The sequence below is a fragment of the Vicugna pacos genome, chromosome 8 (assembly GCF_048564905.1).
Source record: "Vicugna pacos chromosome 8, VicPac4, whole genome shotgun sequence".
In the NCBI taxonomy this organism is placed as follows: domain Eukaryota; kingdom Metazoa; phylum Chordata; class Mammalia; order Artiodactyla; family Camelidae; genus Vicugna; species Vicugna pacos.
Genome location: NC_132994.1, coordinates 18694250 through 18719123, shown reverse-complemented (window position 1 = coordinate 18719123; position 24874 = coordinate 18694250). Strand labels below are relative to the sequence as shown.

Genomic DNA, 24874 nt, shown 5'->3' with positions numbered 1-24874 from the left:
AAAAGACTGAAGTACACAATATGAACCAACTCTTGCAAAATATGTAAAATACTGAATTCTATGACTTTTTATGTGTTTAACCTTCAAAAACCATGCTGCAGGAAGGATTTTTTGTTTAATTTAGTGAATGAGGATTTTGTAAGCCACGATGTAGCCTGGAAAGGATGTCTTGGTCCCACTGAAGGATGCACTAGGTCCAAGTGCTAGCTGAATGAAAGGCTGCTCTGAATACCCATATTTACAGTGTGTCTGTCTGCCTAGTATTAAGGAAACAAATCAAATTACAGCCACTGAAAACCTCTTTTCAATATACCATGCAAAGAAATGGTTCATAAATACAAGATTTGTTTCACACTTATGAATCATAGCTGTCTATGTAAAAGGGGCACACAGTTGTCCACAAAGTAAGAGATAAAATTAACATTTCTTTGACATTGACAATGCCAGCTATTGAAATAACTTTTCAAAGACTCTGAATACATTCCTCACATGGTATAATATAAACAATATAATCAGTATCTTGAATCTATTACTTGGGAAAACATTTTTATTTTAAGGATGACAGGATTTTTTTTTAAGAATACCAATAATTGGTTTGTTAAGATTAAACATTTCCCAAACATTTAACGAAAATATTACTGGACAAATCTAAAAACCATATGGAAACACTGCACTTACATAAAGAAATACTTTAAGGAGTTCAAAGCACTCAAAAAGAGGAGCAGAAATCTACTGGTTATCTCTGAAAATGAAACAATTAGCACCCTAACTTCTGTGCCTCTGACAGAGCACTAAAAGTGATCTTCCATGTTCTTTCCTATTTTTATAGTTGTTAATGCTCCTCCATGATTTCTGTCAAGGCATTCAACTATGTTAACAAAAAAACTGGTCTTTAACAACTACAAACTAACCTCGTTCAGCAAGAACAAGACAACAGTTATTTTGTTTGCTACCTTTCACATTGTTAAAACCAAGGTTCCAAAATAACCATAATCTATGGCATTCAGCGGCCTGAGGAATACTAAAAGGGTCATTTCCCTGCTAAGCTTCAGTTAAGACAACCAATAAAAACCTACAGAGTCAGGTACAAACATCTGATTGTTTTTATATTTTTCCAAAAAGTTGAAGCAGTTTGTTAATAGCTGAAAGTTACAAAAGTTGTCCATACAGGGTTTTCACTAAATAGTTTACAATAAAATTTCTTCTGTGCAACTCTCTCTTAAATCTAAAATCACTTCAAAACAATTTTTTAACTTTAATGTTTTCCATTTTGCTCTTATTAAAAAATACATAGGCCTTTTACTAAACCAAATATCCCAAAGGGCAAAAGGAACTCTGAAACAATCAAGATAAATCCTTCGCCAGGTGGCAGGATAAAATCTATAAACAATCCTATAAGGAGCTTTATAACTTTAAGTCCCTTACATATTCATTTACATCTCTTAAAAATATGTATGTATGTGATGTGTGTGTATATATATATATGAATATATATACATGTCACATACATTAATACAAACAGTTCTGCTTTAGAATCAAGATAAATAATTGCAGCAAACAAACTTAAAACAGGAAAACTTTAAAAATATTTCTACTTTTAAGTTCTTACAATGTTAAAGTTTACAAAATAATGAAATCATAAGCAAGTATTAATTATACCTCAAAAATATTTAAGTACTTCAATATAGATGTTGTAAGTCTCCTATTAGCAGAAGAAATGTTCACCAAATCTGAAGAGACTTTTCATATTAAGAAAAAAAAACTTTTCCTATCAATAGAAATCAATTAAAAACAAAAAACAAAAGACAGCAAGTAAGAATACTAATATTACTAAGGGGCTGGAATGCTATAAGTAAGAAAGTCTAAGAGGATGATACATTTGGCAATTCAAGGCCCCACATAACATCCTTGAGGGTTATTTCCAGTAACAAGCACACAGTAGTCAACAAATGGTGTTCCTGAATTTAGACTAAACTGTGAAACTGCATATAACCAGTGTCCTAAGTGCTTCACAATAATTATATATTGTACTGACACAGGAACAATGCATACATAAAACAAAATTTTAAAAACTTTAAAACATTTAAGAATACAACAAAAACAATGTAACCCATGTGATAACACAACACACTGTATATAATTCAGAGATACACCATTATTAGTAAGCAATTCAAGACTTCAGTATTAAAAAGCTGTTAAAATGAGAAGATTCCTAAAAGCCAAAGTGCTGAGATCTTCAGGCAGAGTAATCTGACAGATTGATGGATGAACAGCAGGCCACCTAATCCAAATTTGACATATTATTATATCAAAATACTAGGTAGAAAATATTCAAATGAAATGAAAAATACTGAAAAACTGCAGTGCAGAAGTCTAGTCACTGAAAAGCAGACCATCACCAACGTAAGCCTGAACTACTCTAGGGAACATGGAAAGCCTCACTGCTCCATGTGGAGCTGATTTTCCTTTGTCTAATTTCAGCTTACACAATAGCTAACTGCCCCAAAGTTTACTGTAATATTTTCTTTGCTTTATAAAGGAAAATCTACATATTTTTCCTACATATGAATGTATCTCTGAAGTAATTTCTCATGAAGAATTAAATTGGCCCTACACAGAGCAAGTTACTATCCTCTAAATGTTACTATCTTTTAGTTACTTCAACTGCAGGTCCTAGACCAGCGCTGTCCAATGGAAATATAGTGTAAACCATATATGTAATTTTAAAATTTCAAGTAGCCACTTAAAAACAGGTAAAAAGAAAACCGGTGAAATTAACTTTAATAAAATATTTTATTTAACTAAAAATATCCAAAATACTGCCTCAACATGTAATCTACATTTAATAAACTTGGTGAACTATTTTACATTTTTTTCCATACTGAATCTTTAAAATCAAGTGTGCATTTTACTGCACATCTCAATTAGGACCAGGCTCATTTCAGGTGATTAACAGTTATATGGTTTCTACGCTGGACAACACAGGTACAAAATACTAAAAAGATCTGAAATGGCAGCACACAATCTGTTAAATTTGAAGGGGTGGGAGGGGCACTGAGAAAAGTCAATTCAGCCATTCTCCTTGACTCCAACAAGCCTAGGATGAGATGACATCATGTCCCAGTTTGTGAGGCAAATCCCTATTTGCTGGGGGGGGGTTCCCCAATTCATACCTGTTGTTATCATGTAATTAGTGACAAGAGCCCCTGTAATTCTCAAAAACTAACCCACTTTGGATGATAAATTATAGGGCTACCCCATTTATATCCATAATATTCTCGAAGATAATTCCACATTCCTTGGAAGAAAATTCAGTTTAAATTCTAATTCTGATGCCTAGGAAAGGAGCTCTAAGGTCAAAGGAAAGAACCCTAAAGTCACTACCCTCGTCCAAAAAAACAAACAAACAAAAAGCCTGCTAAAAATTCTTTTTATTTTAAATTGCAGACTAAAAAAAAGTAAGAATTACCTGTTGAACAAGGCATCTGGAAATTGGGATCACTGCTATCCAAAACAGGCAAACAGAGGTGGTTACTTGCAGATCCTAGCATACGATCCTTATTGCTGAGCATGTTCTTCAGCGAGTCCTCTAAGACATTTTGACTTGTACTAAAATCCTCACAGACTTCATTCTCCAGGTTGGATCCTAGAAATAGGGCATCATCTAAGTGTTCAGTAGGAATTAAATGATTAAATGTATCAACTATATCCATGAAGACTTCTGTGTGTCTTTCAGCCCTATAGAAAGACAAAAAAAAATACCATAAGAAATAAAGCTATCAATCAATAATCACCTAAAACCAAATTATTTTAATAATTTTGAGTCTATGGACACACTTAGGTATTTCTGAATTGTTAAAAAAAAATCCTCACTGTTTTCAGAATATACATTTGGACATGTAGAACAAAATCTCTGCTTGATAATGTTTCTTCACCACGCATGTAGAAATTCGTTTTACCAGAGATCCTATTAAATGCTTACTTAATTCATTTTTAGGGGAAAAAAACTATGTATATATAGTCCATTAATTTGACACATTTGAAAGAATTACATGGCTTAAAACCATAAAAACCATATGTTTTTAACCATAATCTTTTCATAAATTAAATCTCAGACACTGCCTTTACAATGAGTCCATATAAAAGAGCTAAAATCAAATCACTTATTGTCACATAGCTATTAAAACTGTAAAATAGCCTTGTTTCATTTACAACGCATTTGAATTATTTAAAGATAAGATAGACAGAAAGGTTTTTTTTTGTAGAGGTAAGAGGAAAAAATGGAAAGAAACTATTAACTAAACCCAACGAATCAAAACTCAAAAAATTACATACACGTAGGCACAGACGTGCACATACACGTATTTCGGGGAAAACTCCTTCTAAGATAAAATGAGGCAAATAACAAGAAAACAATAATCAGAGATCTAAATTTCCTTCAGTGAGTTATGTGGTGTCTATACAGGTATCAAGCTAGTCTCCTATTTAAACTGTACCTGCCCACTAGGCACTGCTCAGCAAAGGGCATTTCATGCTCTAGAGGAACCTCAATTATCCAAAGTTGAATTACTACTGGTTTCAGAGAAAACTGAACCAATATAATTTGGGGGCAGGGGTAGGGAGGAGTGAACAAAATGAAATCTAGTAATATTTGGTTAGCTGGAAAATTCCACTAATTAACCCAGAAGGTGCTGGGTTCCAAAATTCCAAGGATTTTTAGATAAGCTCCAAAGCTACCAAAATTTTCCATCGTTGAATTCCTCCCCTATAAAAATGAGATTAGAGGAAGTTCAAAGATACTCTGCATTTTCTTGGGTATATATTATATGCTGCTAAATATTTTACCTACATTTTTAATTCATTTATCCCCAATAACAATAGATGCGGGGGCAGAGGGTATAGCTCAGTGGTAAAGTGCGTGCTTAGCATGCATGAGGTTCTGGGTTCAATCCCCAGTACCTCCATTAAATAAACAAGCCTAATTACCCCACCCCCTGCCAAATAAATAAATAAAAAGAAGCTACCACTTAAAAATAATAGATGGTACTTCTATCCTAGTTTTGTAAACAGAATGTATCTAAATAATTTAAATGTCTTCTCAAAAGTCACAAAACAAAGCCGAAGAGTCAGACCCAGGTTTCAAGGCTCCACAGACCATGGCCATAACTCTGACCCTTTCACACCTGCAAATGTATTACCTACTTAGAAAAAGTGAAAATAAACTAAAATGGCCCTAGACATACTTCAGAAGCAGAAGCTGCCTCCCAGGGAGCCAGGATGGTTGGCCTTGACCCCAGGGCAAAGCCATCCTTCCTCCACAGGCTGGGCCAGCAGAGACCAAGGGAGCCAGGCTCAGCCCACACCCACGGCCGCTCCCCTCCAGCTCAGACCCGCCCAACTTGGCTAAGGAGCTCTGGGGAAGTTTGGACTTCTTATTAAGCCTGGGACCAGATGTTCTCAGCCTTGGTTATACATTAAAATCATCTGGGAAGTTTTAAAAATACCCACGGCCAAGCCCCATTCACAGACCGCCCAAATCAGCATCTCTGAGGAGGGGACTGGACGTTGGTGTTTTAAAGCTCCTCAGTCATGCTTCTAAACCCTTGTTTTGGCCCTTCTGGGTCAGTTCATTTATCCAGAAAGCTGGAGAAAGGAAGAGAGGATATCCAACAGCTCAAAAGAAGAAATAATACATCCTATCAAACCTGTCAAGATCAAGTGTGAATACAAATGGCTTCTGTCTGGCTTAATGAGGACGTGTGACCAACCTGTTTTCTCCCCTACTCCACAGCCCAATTCTTAAACGAAGCCCTGATATTACCAAATTGCCATTGACAAAATCAGAGCAGCTTCTGAGGATAGATGACCACGATTTCAGCATGAGGCCTGGCTTTGGAGGTATGAGACCTGCGCTCCTGGGGCTCATCTGCATTCTATAGGTCCAACTGTCAGTCCGTGGGCAGAAATCAAACCAAGGGACCACCCGGCATTTCTTTTCCCTGATCAGGTCTGCCTGGGTTGTGCTCGGTGGACAAGGCACGGAGCTCACAGTATTGTCTGAGCACCCGCCCTGGCCGGCCCTTCCCTGGGCTCTGCTTAATGCCTTCTCAGGAGGCGCCTGCTGGTTAGTGACAAGGCCAGGCCAGCCGAGCTGTCCTTGGGCCACTGCCAATGCTCTAAAATAACAATCTTGGACTAAAAGTGTTCTCATCTGGGAGCTAGCAGACAGAACACTGGGTCCATATCAGAGCATGGTCTGCTGGGTTTAATTAAATGAAAATAGTTGGAGAAAATAACGATTTTGTGCCGAGGGATGCCAAAGCCCTTTGAAGCTCAGCCTGCGGCTGCCAGATTTCAGCTTTCTTAGTGTCAAATAGGGTTTTCATCCTTATGGGATTTGTTTTTCCCCCTGGAGAAAAATATATTTATTTCAAAAATCATTCTCATGCCTTTTATTTCTTCCAGTCACCTTTGCCCAAAGAGTAAGCAGCTTCTAGAAGGGAGTCTCTATGCAGTCCATAATTTACTGCCGGGCAAAAGCTCTCAAACCACCTTTTCACTCCGTGATGATCCGAGTGTGTTCCATGCCTGTCCTATGTGCCTGAAAGCAGCGAAGAAAGGGGGCAGCAATCTACTTCCCTTATAATACTTTCTTTCTGTTTATGAATATTAAGTTTTCATAGCCTAGAAATGCACTCCCCACCAAAATCTAGTATTTTTTTATACTGTATCACAATCTAAAATTAGTGTATCACATTCCCTGTGGAAGCTACTCCATCATGTAGCAAAGATGCAAATCTGTGGGCTTGGCAATGTTTCGAATATGACTTTGGCTCCTGGTGCTGATTTACCAAGCAATGTCCTCATGGCCAGAGACACTGGCTTCTTAGATGAAAGAAGGTGCAAAATCTGGAGGTAAATATAAAAAAAAAATGTGTGACCCCCTGTTAAGGAGTAATTCCTTAGGTGGGACCCAGCTTTGACCTAGGTCTTCATCATACCTTCAGATGACCAGAGATGAATGCTTTATATTAACTTCATTGTTTCAGAATCACCTGGATGATTCAGAAACCACCCCCCGCAAAAAATAATAATTTTTTAAACTAAGCTGGAATATTCCAGGGAACCAGCTCATGATCCCACCCTTTTATCTCTGGTTTGACTTTAGCTTGGCATGTGGGACATAAAACCTTCAAATCTGGCAAGACACCGAGGTTCCAGGGGAAATGGTCTTTATGCCTAGCTCGTTCATAGTCAAAGTTCAAGTAAAAAGGATAAATGCTCTTGCCATGCCCTGTCCCCAGGCCCGGCCATTCCTGTTGGTGTGGACGTGCAGGTGGAGAGCTTGGACAGCATCTCAGAGGTCGACATGGTAAGTGCTTCTCTGACTGGGGTGGTGGACAGGGGTTTCACACGGGGGCTGTGCTGGGCCAGGAGCTCCACACAACAGAGTTCCTCGGGTCTCCCAACTCCCTGAGCGGTGGGAGTTCCCACACTCATTTTACAGATGGCTCAGGGACGTTAAGACATTTGCCAAAAAGCTATCTAATTGGTATGAAACAGAGTCAGATGACAGATGTAATTTTCCCCACTCCAGTATCCAGGCTCTCACCACCAGGAAGTGATTTCTGGGCAAAGACTCTCAAACATCGCAGTCCAATGCTACTTATTGTGGATTCTGTATCTGGCTGTGAAAATGCAGAAAAAGCAAAAGTTTACTCCCCCTACCTTTTTAGAGGGTTTAGATTAAAAATTAGAATATTCTATCATTCCTTGACTTATAGGACTTCTTAGGGCCTTATCTTAGTTCGGATGTCTTGAGAAACAGACCTGAGGAAAGCATTCTAGCACAGTTTATTGGGAGGTGATCCCAGGAAACATAAGAAGAGAGTGCGGAGGTGAGCTGGGGAAGGGAAGGAGGCAAAAGGGCTGAGCAATTAAACCGATCTGTTACCGGAGAGTAGATTCTTGTCTCCTGGCAGAAAGATTTCAGAGATGAGATGTGGAGGTCAAGAAAAGAAAGTGAAGGTTTATTAAGTGATGGGATGTTCTCAAGGGAAAGTGGACAGACTCAGGTGAGCCGCTGTGCTGAGTTTCTTTGGTAAGCTAAGGTTACATAGGGTGTGAAAATGAGTGGGTGGAATATTCATTGGAGAGGGAAGGGTTCGGGGGTTGTATTCCCTGACTTTCATCCCAGCTCCACCTTCCCACCTTCCCAAGGGGAGGGGAGATTTTTGTCCTTATTTAGTCTTTTGTTCCCCCTTAATTTTTCCTTAATGGAGGTACTGGGGATGGAACCCAGGACCTTGTGCATGCTAAGCACATACTCTACTATTGAGCTTTACACCCCTACCCCGCCCTTATTTAATCTTGATCAAAAGTGTCATGGCATCGGTGCATGATGGGTATTTCTAATCTACAAGGCTAATTTTATTCTAATGAGGGCATAATGAGCAAAAGGTTACATCCAGAGGCCAGAGATTCCTGCCTTTTTCCACCTTTCTTTTTCTGCCTCCAGGACACTTGTCACCACAAAATGTATGATTTCTTATCGGTCCAGAGCTTCCTACTTTTCTCTGTCTGCCCAAAGACTCCCCATTGTTCGCAAGATGTATGGTTTCCTGCCATTTGGCCTGGCCCCCTTTCTCTGCTCACAGCCAGCCATTTGCCTGCTCTAACAGATCTATGGGGACCTCGGTCCCACTGGGGTACTCCGGGAATCAGCAAGGAATTCACCTCTGGGTTATCCCAACTGACGGGCCAGGGAGCTGGGCTACATATCCATCCTCCCCTCCCCCAGCCCCACTCCCTGGCTGAGGGCGGCTTCCAGAGACATTAACTCTCTGGCACCTCCAGCTGGCCCTGTATGTGGGTTGGGAGCACCACGAAGGGTTCCAGTGCCGGCAGACCAAAGCATCCGCAGTGGGCGGAAGCCAGTGCCAGGTGGCGGGCGGGGCTCAGGGCCGGGCCTTCTTGCTGAGTCCTCCGTGCAGTGCCCTTGCGCTCCTGCCCCAGTGAACGCCAGGGGCCAGAAGCGTCTCCTGCGGCTCAGCTTCACTCCCCAGCCAAGTGATGCAGGTATAGGACGCCCTGCTGGCCCCCGTCGGTTCAGTGGGCGGGGTCCCCCTCTCTGCCCTCCACCCCCAGGACTTCACCATGACCCTGTATCTGCGGCACTACTGGAAAGACGAGAGGTTGTCCTTCCCCAGCACCAACAACCTCAGCATGACGTTCGACGGCCGACTGGTGAAGAAGATCTGGGTCCCCGACATGTTTTTCGTGCACTCCAAGCGCTCCTTCATCCACGACACCACCACGGACAACGTGATGCTGCGCGTCCAGCCCGACGGGAAAGTGCTCTACAGCCTCAGGTACGCCTTCCTGGCCGCTTTCTGTGCTGCTTTCCCTTCTTACCCCTGCAGCCTGGGAGGAAAGGCATAGCGTTTGTGAATCAAGGACATCACTTGACGTTCCCATTGAAGTTTTGCTTTTTGGCTTTGAACAGCGAGCTTCTAACTTTCCAGGCGCTGCTGCCTTTGCAACATCCAGTAAAACCAACTTTCCACAAGAGTAAAAAATTTAAGGAATTATTCGGTCTTGAAAATACATTTGGGGAAATTTCTCATGCTGATGCTTATGATGTATGCCTCCCCCTGTACGTTATTGTTCAATTTTAGAGGTTTAATGAAAGTTTTATTTCTCTAGTAGGAGTCAGGAAGTAGATAATGTATTCTTCTCAAAAACCTACCTCCTTCAACCTCTCTGATTCCCATTTTGGAAATTTGGTTAAAAAATTTTTTTTGGTTTACCTTTGGTGGCCAACTCAGGCATGTTTTCTGTCCCTTCTCGCCATAGTATCCTCCTTGAGAAATTATGGGGACCCCAGCCACTTGATGATTTTAAATGGTATTTTGAGCATCACTTTGAAAATATGAAGAATAAGTATTTCAATAAGAAAAACACTAAAAACAAATACTTCAATAAAAAATACTAAAAATCTTTTCTCACGAGCTCAGATGCCATAGAAATGTTTATTTATTTTTATTATAGTTGATTTACAGTATTGTATTAGTTTCAGGTGTACAGCATAGTGATTCAATATTTTTATAGACTATACTCCATTTACACTTATTATAAAATATTGGCCATAGTCCCTGAGCTGTACAGTAGCCTTAGACATGTTTAATTGCTCATTAAGCACTGACCTGGAGAAGGCCTCCTTAAACATAGGCACCGCAGTGTGGCAGTCCCTGCATGCCCATTTTTACACCCACTTTAGAAACTGGTGGTGCCCACCTCCCCTGGGGACGGTGTGTGGAGATGAGCTGCAGGCCTTCACAGAGAAGGAACTCAGCTACTGGCTGTGATTTACTCCTTCCGTGCTGTGCTGATGGTGCATTTCAGTGTTACAGACTTTGTTTTGATAGAGCTGAGTCCACATACCGATGTCTAAGTAGGGAGCATCTGCACAGTTGCTGTGTATCTTTCGAGTCAGAGATGGCAATGCTGAAGCTGGATTTCTACCTCCGTCCCCCAAAGGGGTATTTATAATAATCCCTCATTGTTCATGCTGGCTTGGAATCTGAGCAAGTAGGTACCAGACTCAGAGTGGGGTTTTGGCATTTTCCTCTGCATGGCCTGAAATGCCTCCTCCCACAGAAGTACTCAGCGGGGTCAAGGGTATGCAGTCCCTTCCCCAAGCCATGCTGGATTGGTTCTACCAGGAGTTCTTACATCTGAGGCAGCTGCCAAGGCATCTTAAGCTCAAAAACCACCAACAGAATAACACAATCTGACGTCACCAGCAGGGATGAGGACTAGCCCATAAGGCACGTGACCATGGGTGTGCTAGTAAATGTTTGAGAACTGGTTGTCTGGAGGAAAAATATGCATATATATGTGTATATAAATTTATTATGAATATCACTGATACAAAGGATGTGTGGTATATGATTTACAAAGGAAATAAATTATACAATACTTTTTATTATGAATTCCATACACTTACAACTTCCACATGATTTACTATTTCTTGTAAAATCCCACTATTATTTTTTTCCAGGTTCATTAAGATATAACTGACATATAATCCACCATTTTTTTTTATAGTTTTATCACCAACAATAGTTCTACAAAAGCAGACGTGGAGTAAATGTTTGCAAGCATTTGCTTGCTTACATGATTGACAAATGAGTGTAGGTCTAGTAAATATTGGTTGATGTTTTCATTTATGTCAACAAGACAAAGTGAAATAATGAAGAACCATAGAGGAATTTCAAGCATTTGTCAAAGATGTAGCAATTTATTTGCTGGATTGGATAATATTCTTTCAAATATTGAAGGAGTATTTCCTCAAATTTTTGGAACTATTTATGTGTACTGGTGATAGACATAACACACTTTTAGGTTGAATCTGCTTCCTTAAGTCTAGACAATCAACAAAACAGTAAATCTAGCCCTTCGTAGCATTTGCTGATTTCCGTAGTGTAAATACTCCCATCATGGCTGATTTCAAGCTACCAACCTGATGTCACTGGATGCAGAGCTGGGAAGGATGTGTGGCAGCACACCTTTATCTAGCATTTCCCCATGTAAATAAAATAGATGGAAGTAACTTCAGGAGTATAGATAAAAGGAAAGAACAGTAAATAATTAGGAAGTGATGAGTTCTGAGGATTTGTTACTTTTATTTTAAATGTAAACTTAATTTTAAGTTTATAAAATGTAATTTTAATAATGACTATGTTTAACAACTGACTTGTGAATTTCTGAAATTCTAGCAATCAGCTCTCATGAGCTGGTGAGAGTCTGGTCCAGTGCACCATTGAATGTGACCCCAGAGGCAGAACAGAGGAGACAAGGAATTGGAAAATCTCTGTTCAGAATCAAAGTCGTCAGTGAGCCTCCTTGTGCCTAAAAACATATGATTTGTTTTTGTTTTGGGGAGAGGTAATTAGATTTATTTATTTATTTATTTTAATGGAGGTACTGGGGTTGAACCCAGGACCTCATGCACACTAGGCAAGCACTCTACCACTGTGCTCTACCTCAACCCCCAAAACGTATGATTTCATTTTTCATTGCAAATCAAGTCATAGGTCTGTTTAAGAGAGAGAGAAAGAGGGCTAAGTTACTGAAGACTATCACTGTAAGAATTAGTGTGGGGAAAACATGGAGTAGCTGGATACCATCGACTATGTCGACAGCAGCTTAACTCCTAAGTCACATAGGAATATGCCATTCTTCACCTCATTGATTCACTCAACAGAATGCATTTGTATTATGCGCGGCCCCCAGAGTTGTGCAGATGAAAGCTCTGCCAGGCCCTGTCTTAAGCTCTGAGGACATACAGACGAATAATATAAAGTCACTGCCTCAGTGTGACGGCAGCTTAGTGGAGGAGACCTACAGGAACCAAATGATTAGATGCAGATAGAGGTAGGGGCAGCATGCATAGGGGGAGAGGCAGGGAGCGGCAGGTAATAGGATGGTGAAATCGAAGTTTCCTAGGCTCCAAGAGACGATAACAAGTAAAATGCTCCATCACTGTGGGTAGACTGAAAAACCAATTCCAATGCTCTTGAACTCCCAGTCAACTTCAAAATATGAGAGTCAGTGATTGTAGGAGGAAGAGATTTTTGTTGGGAGAGAGCTGTGGGCACGCTGTGAGTGGACGAGCCCCGGAACCACTTGGAGAGCTTAAAGCATGTGTGCCACCAGTTGGAGGACACGGCGGTTAGAGGGCAAGAGAAGGGCTGTCTAACCACCAAAGGGTAGAGCCAGGAGGAGTTTTGGTGGTGGTGGGGTCAGTCTGCACTCCCAGGGTTTTGGGAATCGTTAAGTGAGTGAGCCAAGAGCTGGGGTGAAAAGTGCTGCTGGAGGATGGAGGTGCCCAGCTGTGGGGATGAAGGACCAGGAAATAAAGTCTCAGCTTTGGCCACGTAGCAGACCCAGACAGACTGAAGATACCTCGCCAGAGAACGATCCTACCCTCCCTCCCTCCCCCTCACTGGCACCCGCACAGGAGGTGACCAGAGATGGGCAGAAACTGGCCATTCAAATGCCACCTCTGTGCCTTAGCTGGGGAGGGAGAGTAGAAGTCTCAATGTGAATGAAGTTTGAAGTGTTGACTGTCTCAGACCAAAATTCTTTTAATTTCTGAACTGAGGTATGTCTTGCTACTTCTGAGGGTTTTGACTGCAGGAAAATCGCAGGACCTACCAAGTTTCCATCCAAGACATGGGAAGATCCTCCCAGTGAAACAATTTAAAGGGAGTTGGAGAAAACAAAAATAAACATGGGTTAGATTACATCACACACTGTGCTTTGTTCAATGCGTGGGTTGCAAGTGGAAAAGCATCAAGTCAGGGTGCCAAGAACCAGTCTGATGATGTCTGTGATTCTAAAAACATCTGTTCCTGTACCAACTGATACAGAGAGAAGAGGTATTTAATCCTTTGTTTACAGCAAGAACTGCCTGCATTTGATATTTCATGTCCCCAAAGTTTGCCCTAAGGGTCCCCAAGCTGAGTTCCTAGTTTCTTTCTTGCTGGCGATGCTATCAGTGTGGTTATGCAGGTGATGTGCCCATAGAGATGCAAGCCCATCTACTAGGTGTCAGAGTCAGGGGACAGACTGAGCAGCCTCCTCCCCTCACCCTGTGTATCCGTTTTTCCAGGAGAGGTAAGACGACCCAGCTACTAATGATACAAAATCCCTCCCAGAACACAACCATTCCAACACTCAAGTGCAATGAGGAAAACAAGGTGAACATTTGGATAATGTAGTTTCAAGAAAGCTTTTTTCCTCGAAATTTCCATTTAAATTAAAAGTGATTTTTGTTTTCTATTTTGGCCATGAATTATCCAGATAATTTCCACAACTTATATTTAGCCATTTTCTGTGACTGAAGGAAAAATAGTATGTTTACTAGTCATATCCTGCTGTGGGATTCCACACTGGGTGGGAAATCTTCTATGACTAAGGGTCTGTAGTTGCTTATTCCTTGATGCAGAAGCCTGTTTTCCCGTGTAAACTCTGAAACAAAACTATCAGATGCCAACCAAAGCTTGCATATTGAGACAGTAATATCTTTCAGTGGTTTTCCATTCCTATGATCTCCATAGAGTTGTCCACTAAAAAACGCCTGTGTCCACTAATAGATGCTATTATCAGTGTGAAAATATCAACATTGTAAACGAAAAAGTGCCACATTTGGCAACTGACATAAGTGCTTCATTAATATTATTTCTAAGACATTGTACACAAGTATTGAGTAGCAATAAAATCAATAAAAGAACAGAAGAACTTGAATGACTCTAAAACAGGAGAGTAATACCTGTTCCTATGATTTCTTTGAAGACAATTGATCAAGCGAGTTACTTCACATTGTTGTAGCGATTGAGACCATTGTTTCTCTAAAATTGCTTGCATGTGACAGGAGTTATCAGAGACATGTTTGCCCCACACTGACCCTGGGGTTAACCATGAACACTCAAGAGTACTCTAGTGTGGTATCACTCGTAAGCTGCTTGGTTATCTGCATCCTGACATACTGCTCATGAGTTATAAGAAGGAGGCAGTTATATTGGAAGGAGGCAGTCATATTGGAAGGAGGCAGAAGCCTCTTCTGTTTGTTTTATCATCTTGCACTTGTATTTCACAGCATCTGAAAACTTTGATTTTGTCCTTTTGTGTCTAGGGTTACAGTGACTGCAATGTGCAACATGGACTTCAGCCGATTTCCCCTGGACACACAAACGTGCTCGCTGGAAATTGAGAGCTGTGAGTAGGCTTGTGCTCAGACATCTGCACACAGCTCTTAAGTAATTCTAAACGCCTCTGACTCTCTGGAGCAGGAGCAGTCTGTGTTCCTAATTCATGACTTTGCCTTTTAGTGACTTTTTAGATAAAAGCTAAGTCTCAGGTAAGTTTTAAAATTGGAAACAGAACTAAAACCTTCTGTTCCCATAATTGACCCTTTTAATGCCTATGACAATGGTTGTAAACTCGGTTCTGTGGAACCTGGAGGTTGCCCAGTCCCCAGGGCAAGTGCTGGCGGAGGAGGTGTGGAGGGCTCAGCAAACGTGGGTCTCCTTCCAAGACCTCCAGCCCCACACTCATACACGCAGTCCCCCACAGTGCTCCTTTTGGATCTGCTTTTTATCACTCTTCTAAATAAGCTTTCCACTGAAGAAAGAATTCCGTGGCAGAAACAAGTTTGACAGCAGCTGCCCCAGGGAACTGCCATGGTGAGTGCAGGTGGTGGTTGAGACACTCAGGTACAACCAGGGGACCTCGGGAAACATACACGCGCCCACACACACACAGAGGGAAGTCCTGGAAAGTTATAAACCGGGCCCCTGGAAGAGCAAGGCTGAGGCTGTGTCCAGGACTAGCCACTGGCTTCGCTAGCTCTCTATGTACCTGTCCTGTTCTCCAATTTCTGCCAAAATGTTGCCTCCAATGGGCACATTCTGCACTCCTTGCAGAGTCCCGCTCCTGTGGGTGGGGAATCCCGAACCAGCACACAAGTCCCGGCCTTACCAAAGTCCTGGTTGGACTCTTGTTGGCACAGGGCACCTTGTTAAGCCTGCCCAGGCTGTGATAGTGGATTGGAGTCCCCTGACTCTACTCATCTAGGTCCAAGGAGCTCAGGGATGTGGACCCCACACACAGCAGGGGCACTCAGTGTGGGACCAGGGAGAATAAAATCCAGGACCAAGGGAGTGACTGCCTACTGCCCCGTGGCTTTATGCCTGCCCTGTCATTTAATCCTCCCAAGCTCCCTGTGGGAAGGTTACTGTTATCTCTATTATACAAAGGAGGGGCTAACAGAGCCAAGGACTAAGCTCGTTGGCTCTAGAACCTTGCTTTCCTTATGACACCCAGGCAGCCCCATCCCCGTGTGGCTTCTTCCAGGCTGTGTCAGTCAAGGCTCCGCCAGAGAAGCAGAACCATAGGAGATACACAGGAGAGAGTTAGTGCAGGGAATTGGCTTATGAGAACATGGGGGTTGGTCAGCGTCCGCAGGGCAGGCTTTGGGAAAGGGCAGGCTGGAGACCCTCGGGGAGGAGCTGACCCTGCCATCCATCTGCAGGTAGAATTTCTTCTTCCTTGGGGAAACCTCAGGTCTGCTCTTAAGGCCTTTCAACTGATTGGGTCAGACTCACCCAAGTGGCCCTGGATCATCTCCTTCACTTCATGTGTGAACTGGCTGTAGATGTCCCATCTCCAGAGCATCTGCCCAGCAACACCTGGATCATTGTTGGGTTGAAACTGATGGGGTACTTACTCTAGCCTAGCCAAGTGGACCCATGAAATTGGCCATCACACAGATTCAGGGCTACAGAGAGAATAAAAGAAGAATAAAAAAGAGCCTCAGGGAGCCTGGGAAAGAACAGACTGGGCTGCCAGTCATACTTTAGGCCTGGGGAAATGTCGGGCCAGAGGGAGTGATCCTCGGGCGGGGGTGGGGGGGAACTGCTTTGATTTTACCCTGGGCAGGAGCAACTCAAGGCCTGCAGAGAATGGGCTTGTTCTGTGTCTCTTTATGGGTCTTTTCTTGCTAGAATGTAGCTCTTGCTACCTGAGACTGTTTAAAGGTATTTGCCATCAACGATGCAAGAGAGGAAAGGGCTGAATTGCCCGTGCTTTAGAACACTGAACCACATAAAATGTGGCTGGCCGCCATTTAACCTGCAAAATTTTCTTTAAAAAGAGCAAATTGTAGTTTCTGATCTACAAAAATAATTCCATCAGGTTTAAGGCTGAATTAAGGGGGAGGAGTGGTTTGAACAGTTTTGCAACAATTATGAACATTCAGAGAGCTTTGCCCTGATGATTTCTGGAAGACCGAGGAGAACCAGATTTGTCTTTCTGGACCTCGTTTTGTTGTGTTTATCCTGTGCTGTGTTTATTCACTCGCTCTTACTGCAGCCTCCGTAGTTTGTGTGGGAGACGGGTGGTGGGGCTTCCACACAGCCTCACAGACAGGCTTGCCTTTCCTGGTGTCTGAGGCTCTCTTGTCCCTCCAGATGCCTACACGGAAGACGACCTCATGCTGTACTGGAAGAAAGGCAATGACTCCTTGAAGACGGACGAGCGGATCTCCCTCTCCCAGTTCCTCATCCAGGAGTTCCACACCACGACCAAACTGGCCTTCTACAGCAGCACAGGTGGGGGCAAAGGCGAGGGAGGCGCGAGTCATCTTCTGTTTCAGGAGGCATGTGCCTTGGTTGTCACGTGAGCAGAGCCTGTGCTGCTTGAGGTTTCAAACTCAAGACGGGACTCTTACACAAGGTCTAGAGGGTGGTGAGCATTGGGTGGAGGTGGTTTTTGATACCACCAAAGCATCAGAAGTGATAACCTAGGAAATGTTAGTGGGTTCCAGTACTGGATTCCTGTTACTGGGTTCTTCCTGGGCTCCCACCTAAGCTCTGTGGGGAGGTCTGTTTGAGACAGTCACATCGCTAGTTTAGCAGCGGGCATCTCACTCCTGATATGACTCCCAGAGTCCCCTCTTCTACAGGCAGGAAACAGTCCAATTTCAGGTCTGTTGTTTTCCGTTCACCTTCTCTGGGCTTCAGCCGGCCCTGCTGGGTGCTCCTCTCTTAACCAGTCCCCTCCCACCATACCGCTTGCACAGGTTCTCTGATGATCCCCTTGTGAGTCGCGGTGCAGGCACTGCTGGTCATTCCCCGTGGGTAGCACTGTTGCTTTTTGAACCAAGGATATGGGCAGGCCTGCCACCCCCTGACACCTAAGGGCATGTGCTCTGTTCTTCCTCCTGGCAGCTGAGGTTAACAGCTGAGCTTCACTCCAAACCTTATTTCTTTCCTGACTCATCACCTCTCAGGATGATTTTGCTCTAATCTTTTTTTTTTCTTAATTTAAAAAATTTTTGTTTTGGGGGAGGTAATTATGTTTATTTATTTTAATGGAGGTACCAGGGATTGAACCTCATGGGTACTAGGCACGTGCTCTACCACTGAGCTAAACCCTCCTCACTATTTTGCTGTAACCTTGATGCACTTGCTATTGCTAAAACATCACACAGTTGATGACAGAGGAAAGTGCCACCTTTCAGTCTCTCTGATCTGTGACAAAGAGCACCGTTCACTACCAGCCTATGGTGATCCTGCACCTCCTATCTTCTGCATACATCACCCATGAGTCTTCATTCTTCGGGGAATCTCATTCCTTTGACCCTTAGCATTTTGACATTCCTTCTTGTCTGAGGCCATTCAGGCTGCCGTAATGAAATGCCATAGACTGGCTGGCTTCTAAACAATAGAAGTTTATTTCTTACAGTTCTAGAGGCTGGGAAGTCTGAGATCCAGGTACTGCAGATTCAGTGTCTGCCTGCTTCCTAGTTCATAGACTCACACATTGGGGAAGGGGTGAGGGAGACCTCTGGGACCTGTTTTCTAAGGGTGTCAATCCCATTCACGATGCAATCACCTCCCAAAGGCCCCACCTCCAAATACCATCACACAGAGGATTAGGTTTTGACATGTGAATTTGGGGAAGACACACATTCAGTGTGTAGCTCCTCTGCAATCACTTTCTGGAACAGTTACGACTTTTGCACTGTAACTGTCCTGCATACCAAGTGTTCCAGTTCCTGTTGCCAAGTCCACCTTTTACTTTCAGCCTTCGTCGTGGAAGCTTATCCTGCCTTTTCCTTTTCCTTCCATCATTGTCCCTTTCCTTTCAACTCCCCCGTGCATACTTTTTCCTTACAAAGAACACCAAGGTGCAGCTAAAGCGCTGATCATAAACCTGTGATGGTTCCCTCTGCTCCTAAATGCAGTGTTGTGCTTAGCTTGGTATTTTAACTTCACACACACTCTCCCCCGTAAAGAACTCCAAAGGGAGTTGTTAAATCCATGCATCTCAAGCTTTAATCTGTATGTGAACCATGTGGGGAGGAGTGTTAAAAGGAAGTTCTGATTCAGGAGATCTGGGGTGGGGCCCAAGAGTCTGCATTTCTAACAAGCAACCAAGTCATGGCGATGCTTCTGGGCCCTGTGTCGCAGTCTGAGTAATGAGAGTCTTAAACGGCCTTCTCAAGGGACTCCCGTTATGTACAGGACAGGGGCCGATGAGTCTTGAGATGGGCGCATCCATGTAGCGTGGGTTATCACGGCATCACTCTCTTCCATGGTTTTTCTCACTTCCACTTAATAGAGGAATGGTAAGGTTCCAGGGACATGCCTGAGGCATTTATGATTCCCTGAATAAAGTGTGTTTTATGAAGGAGCTGAGTGGCTATGATGTGTGTTCTCTCCCCTTCCTGTGCCCCCCAGGCTGGTACAACCGTCTGTACATTAACTTCACGTTACGTCGCCACATCTTCTTCTTCTTGCTCCAAACCTACTTCCCTGCCACCCTGATGGTCATGCTGTCCTGGGTGTCCTTCTGGATTGACCGCAGAGCTGTGCCCGCCAGAGTCCCTTTAGGTAAGAAGCAACTCAAGTGCACATTCCAGACATCTGGAAAATTCAAGTAATTCCTTCCAGATAAAACCATTCATTCCAAATTGGTCCTAAATCCCTGCTGGCATTATAAATTGGAAAAACATCAAGTTATTCATTCACAGGCAAAATATCACTGTTATGAATCTATGACCACTCAGCCATAAAAATGAATAAAATAATGTCACTTGCAGCAACATGGATAGACCTGGAGATCGTCATACTAAGTGAAGTAAGCCAGAAAGGAAAAAAAAATACCATATGATATCACTTACATATGGAATCTAAGAAAAAAAATTTAAAAAGTACACAAATGAACTTATTTCCAAAACACAGACAGACTCACAGGCATAGAAAACAGACTTATGGTTACTAGTGGGGAAAAAAGGTGGGGAGGGATAAATTGGGAGTTTGGGATTTGCAGATACTAACTACTACATATAAAACAAACAGCAAAGTCTTATACTGTACAGCATAGGGAACTATATTCAGTACTTCGTAATAGCCTATAATGAAAAAGAGTATGAAAAGGAATACATATATAAATGAATCACTATGCTGTATACCAGGAATTAACACAACATTGTCAATTGACTATAATTCAATTTTTTAAAAAGAATCTATGTAGCAAAGTCGTTTCCAGGTTCCCACAGATGCCCACGCAAACAGTTCACCTTTGGTCTTGTTAGAGCTGAGTTCTAGCGTGGGTGGTCCTGGTCTGTGGTGCTTTCTGTGCCCACCTGCGTAAGGAAGTCCCATTCTATAACAGGGTTTCTTAAAAGGTCACCCAAGGGATCTTTGCGACAGAATCTCTGGGGGAAATTATGTCAAATGAAGAATCCTGGATCCCCACTGTTGAGAACTACTGATATAGGCTTATATAGTGAAGAGATTAAAGGTACATCCATCACCAATTTACTAAATGGCTTAGATAATTTCTTAATCTCCCTGAGCCTCAATTTTCTAATCTGTAAAATAATAATGATATTTATCATACCCTGCTGTAAGAATTAAACGAGGTCATCAATAATTTAAAAAAAAAAGGAGAATCCTAAGTCCCATTTACATGTATAGAATCAGAATCTCTGAGAGAGGACCAGGAACTTGCATTTTGAACAACCTTTCCCAATAATTCTTATACATATTCCCTCTAAGAATTCCTCTACAAGCCTTCCCTTAATAGCTATTTGCCATCACCTCTTTCCCCTGCTTTAAATATTGCACCCACTCAGGCCCACACACCATCATTTCACTGATGGTTCAGGGGCTACAAGGGAGAGGGTGACCTTCCAGGTTTTAGTTAAACTGGATTGGAGCTGGCCTTTAAGATGACCCCAATCCCCTGTGATTTGGTGTTTGCCAAGCAAATGTTCTAAGCTTAATTTGAAATCTCAGGGAAATTTCCACTGACAAATGCCTTGTCCTTTAATGGTTGTTCTGTAGCAAACATTCTATAATTAAAAAAAAATCTATCTCCATAAATGAGGTTAACATTATTCTTGGTGAAGCTGACCTGTTTGTCCTCAAGTGGACAGTGCTGAGTGGACAGGCAGGTCCAGGGTTGGAGTGGCTGCAGGATGTGCCCTGACTGTCCATCATACACGACCAGGACTAAAAGATTCTGCACCATCCACAAAGACACAAAGGTTAAAATAAAATTCAGGCACTTTTTCCCCTTTTTGGAGGAGTTACAAGAAATAGACATACCTATGCCTACATACATATGCAATCTTTATTTTAAACAATCGGATGGAAAGAAATGTCTTACTGCCAACATGTCAGGGGCTCTCTGCCGAAGAATAAAGTGATGCAGGTGCTGTGGTGAAGATGCAGAGATAGGAAGGGGGGAGAGGGTGAGCATGGGGAGTGGAGGAGCAGGAGAAGCGTCATAAAAGCTAAAACTGGAAAGGTCAGCAGGTGTTTGCTAGATAGAGGGGCAGGGATGGAGACATTCTAGGTCGGAGGAGAAGGAGGGACAAAGAACAGAGGCACGTAGTGGGAAGGGCATGGCTCAGTGGTAGAGCGCATGTTAAACATGCATGAAGTCCTGAGTTCAATCCTCAGTACTTCCTCTAAAAATAAATGAATAAATAAATAAATAAACCTTATTACCTCCCCCCAAAATAAATAAATAAAAATAAATTGTACAAAAAATTTTTTTAATTAAAAGAAAAAGAAAAAAGTATGGCGGCACGAAGCCATTCAGTGGGTTTGGTGAAAGACAAACCAGTGCTTCTTACTCACTCTGCCTGCAGGGATCACCACGGTGCTGACCATGTCCACCATCATCACCGGCGTGAACGCCTCCATGCCCCGCGTCTCCTACATCAAGGCGGTGGACATCTACCTCTGGGTCAGCTTCGTGTTCGTGTTCCTCTCGGTGCTGGAGTACGCAGCCGTCAACTACCTGACCACCGTGCAGGAGCGGAAGGAGCGGAAACCGCAGGAGAAGGTGACTCTACCTTGGGCTGGACCTTGGGCGGGTCAGACCTCTGTAAAATGGGAAAATAACACCCGCTCCGCCACCTACTTAACGAGTTGGCGTGGATAGCAAACAGAATTATATGTTAAAACAGTGTGAAATTTACTCTGGGCTACTTCTTTCATTCATTCATTTATTCAAACATTTATTTAGCACTTACCATATATCAGGAGCTGCTAAGCCAAGTTAACTAAGGCATGGTCCCTTTAACCTTGGTGGTGTTGGTAGTTGAGTGATAATAATAAATGGCAAGTCAACGTGGTGGAACAAATTATCTATGAACATAGAGGCATCATAAAAGAAGCTTCAGGCATTTGTCTTTCCAAGACATTCTTTGTAATAGTTGCATAATAATTCACAGCTTGGATGTTACATGATTTATTCCCCTATTGTTTCCATTTTTTGCCGCTATAATAAATGCTGCAATAAACATTCTTATGTATATATAAAACATTCATACACACACACACACTTCCCGGAATGCACATCTTTTCATTCTGGAAAATTTTCTTTCACATGTGACCTCATACATATCCATCACTTCCCAGATCATCTTCCCTCCCACCTGGTTTCCCTTTCATTCTCCCGTCTGCAGTTCGATGGTTATCTCCCCCAGAAAACTCTAGCTATGTAGGACTTAACTGTCCCCGCATTGCCACACCTTTCACATTCCCACCCCATCTCTCTTTCTCTCTCACACACACATAAAAACACACACACGTCATAACTGTAAACATTTTTTATCAGGGCTCATATCAGATTATGATTTCACAGAGAACGTGGGGATTATCTGATCATGAACCTTCTTGTGGGTCTCTGATATGCTGTGATGTTTCCTAATAGTTGATGTATAGACAGAAATGGGTACCTGCTGTTTTAGAATGTCTACAGTGCCACCACCATTGTTTCCCCAGCTCCATAAAAGAGACTAGAAAAAGACGATGCCCTCCACTAGGCAGCTTCTTGGGAGGGCTTCTGGGAGATGACGCTGAGCTCGCATCCGACTGTGCGTTTGCTGTGTCCGCAGCTCCCCTGCACCTGCGGGCTACCCCAGGCGCGCGCTGTCCTGCTGGATGGCAGCTACAGCGACGTGGAGGTGAATGACCTGGGCAGCTACACACCTGAGAACGGAGACAAACCTGACAGGATGATGGTGCAGCTGACGCTGGCCTCGGAGAGGAGCTCTCCCCAGAGGAAAAGCCAGAGGAGCAGCTATGTGAGCATGAGGATTGACACCCACGCCATTGAAAAATACTCCAGAATCATCTTCCCAGCTGCATACATTTTATTCAATTTAATATACTGGTCCATTTTCTCATAAATGCCTTTAATTCTATGAAATTCACATTCTTCTGTACTATAGAAATACCTGAATGATGAAAATTAATTTGAGTTCCCAGTATCCACCTTTCTCCAGCTTTCCAAAACTACACTGACAAGACAAGACACTTACTGGTTTAATTTGCACTTATTTGACCATCTTTTGTCTACACAGCATTATACGTGGTGCTGCAGGTATAGACACAAGTAGCAGCTGACAGTTGTTACTGAGATCCCCTAGAGAGCATACTGCCCATGGTGTGGGCACGCTGTAGTTAGACCTCTTTTAGCTCCTAGATGCTTATTCACATGAACCACATGCTTTGCGTGAGTATCATTGTTGTCTCTGGACCAGGTGGAACTGGAAAGCACCTAAAGTTCATTTACATGAAACATACATGCACCAAAATCCTTGCTTAGACCAAAATTCATGCTTCAGCTTTTAGCCTCTTAACCTATTTTGTATGCATCTCCTCATGTTGATTTCAATACAAGGCAACAATAATATTCCTACTTTTATTTACATCTTGTGCTTTCTGAGGTTTCACCTTTTCACTAGAAAAGCTCTTTAGATTGGTGCAATGGCTTCTGATTTGGGTCGGAGTTTCCCTGGTAGGGAAACTTTGAAGAAGAGGGTATACACGTGCATTTTGTCAGTTTTGCCATATGGTAACCAGCCTAGAAAACCTGTGTGTAAATGTTCCCTGTTTCATAATCACTGCTTCATAGATCACCTTGGAACAAGTTCTACTTCAAAGTGAGGTCTTTTCTCAGTGATGTGATATCTTCACTGAGGAACTTGGGAATAGATTGATTTTTTTCTGCACAAACATTTCAAGAAAATGCATAATTTGGGACTACCTGTAACTTGTTAGGCTGACAAATACTCGCATGGCTTCTAAATAAAAAACAAAAGTATACCAAAAAGAAAAAGAAATGGGAACAATCTCTGTACATCTCCATTATACTCAGTGAATACCAGCATTTCTATGAACCAGAAAACCTGGTATCAGGACATGAGTTAACACAGAGGGGTCTAATTTGATGTATTATTAAAAAAAAGAAAAGGTATTCATACTACATATCTACAGGATCAGTTCCTACTAAACTTATCCAAACAGCATTTGTTTGAAACTCACTTAACTAGAGTGACTTCTGTACATAATAATGTCATTTTTATTCTAAAGTTAATTTGATCACCGATAAATAATATCATGATATTTCTTCACGTTAGGGCGATATTTTATTCTAATCTGAAAAAATTCCCCAAATTTGCAGAAATCCTAACATCAAGGCAATCTCCATTTTCCCCAATAAAAGCTCACCACTTCCCTCAAAAAAAAAAAAAAGGTTTTTTGGGTAAACTTTAAAGGACTATAGATGAAATAGCTGAATATCAAGTTTAAAAAATATTTTAAAAACATTACCTTTTTCATGCTTATTTTAGGAAACAATCTCAAACTCTTCACAAACATTTCTACCACTTGCTTCCTCCTCATGACCAGGGCCAGAACACGTAATCTGAACTTTCGTCTACCTTGTTAGGGAATGTCCATCATTTGAACCAGCATAGAGGATGCTGCATCAGTCTGCT

The 24874-nt window shown here is 42.3% G+C and overlaps 1 protein-coding gene and 1 long non-coding RNA gene across 2 annotated transcripts; one reads left to right on the top strand and one right to left on the bottom strand.

Annotated features, from left to right (window-relative positions):
• Window positions 1–529: 529 nt before the first annotated feature.
• On the bottom strand, window positions 530–5879 carry LOC140697655 (uncharacterized). Its single transcript, XR_012074831.1, has 3 exons — window positions 5822–5879; window positions 3470–3738; window positions 530–2281 (listed from the first exon to the last, which is right to left on the bottom strand). It is a non-coding gene; the product is annotated as an uncharacterized lncRNA (long non-coding RNA).
• On the top strand, window positions 5797–24118 carry GABRR1 (gamma-aminobutyric acid type A receptor subunit rho1). Its single transcript, XM_072965602.1, has 8 exons — window positions 5797–5898; window positions 7305–7372; window positions 9148–9371; window positions 14702–14784; window positions 17037–17177; window positions 19311–19463; window positions 21734–21930; window positions 22988–24118. Exons 1-8 carry the CDS (start codon window positions 5880–5882, stop codon window positions 23279–23281), a joined length of 1179 nt encoding a protein of 392 aa, XP_072821703.1. The 5' UTR covers window positions 5797–5879; the 3' UTR covers window positions 23282–24118.
• The last annotated feature ends 756 nt before the right edge of the window (window positions 24119–24874 follow it).

What these genes read in the sequence shown, in the direction of transcription:
- GABRR1 (XM_072965602.1), top strand. An exon ending in CTCGCTGGAAATTGAGAGCT is followed by an intron (nt 14,785 to 17,036) that starts GTGAGTAGGCTT and finishes TTGTCCCTCCAG; the next exon opens with ATGCCTACACGGAAGACGAC. An exon ending in GCCCGCCAGAGTCCCTTTAG is followed by an intron (nt 19,464 to 21,733) that starts GTAAGAAGCAAC and finishes CTCTGCCTGCAG; the next exon opens with GGATCACCACGGTGCTGACC.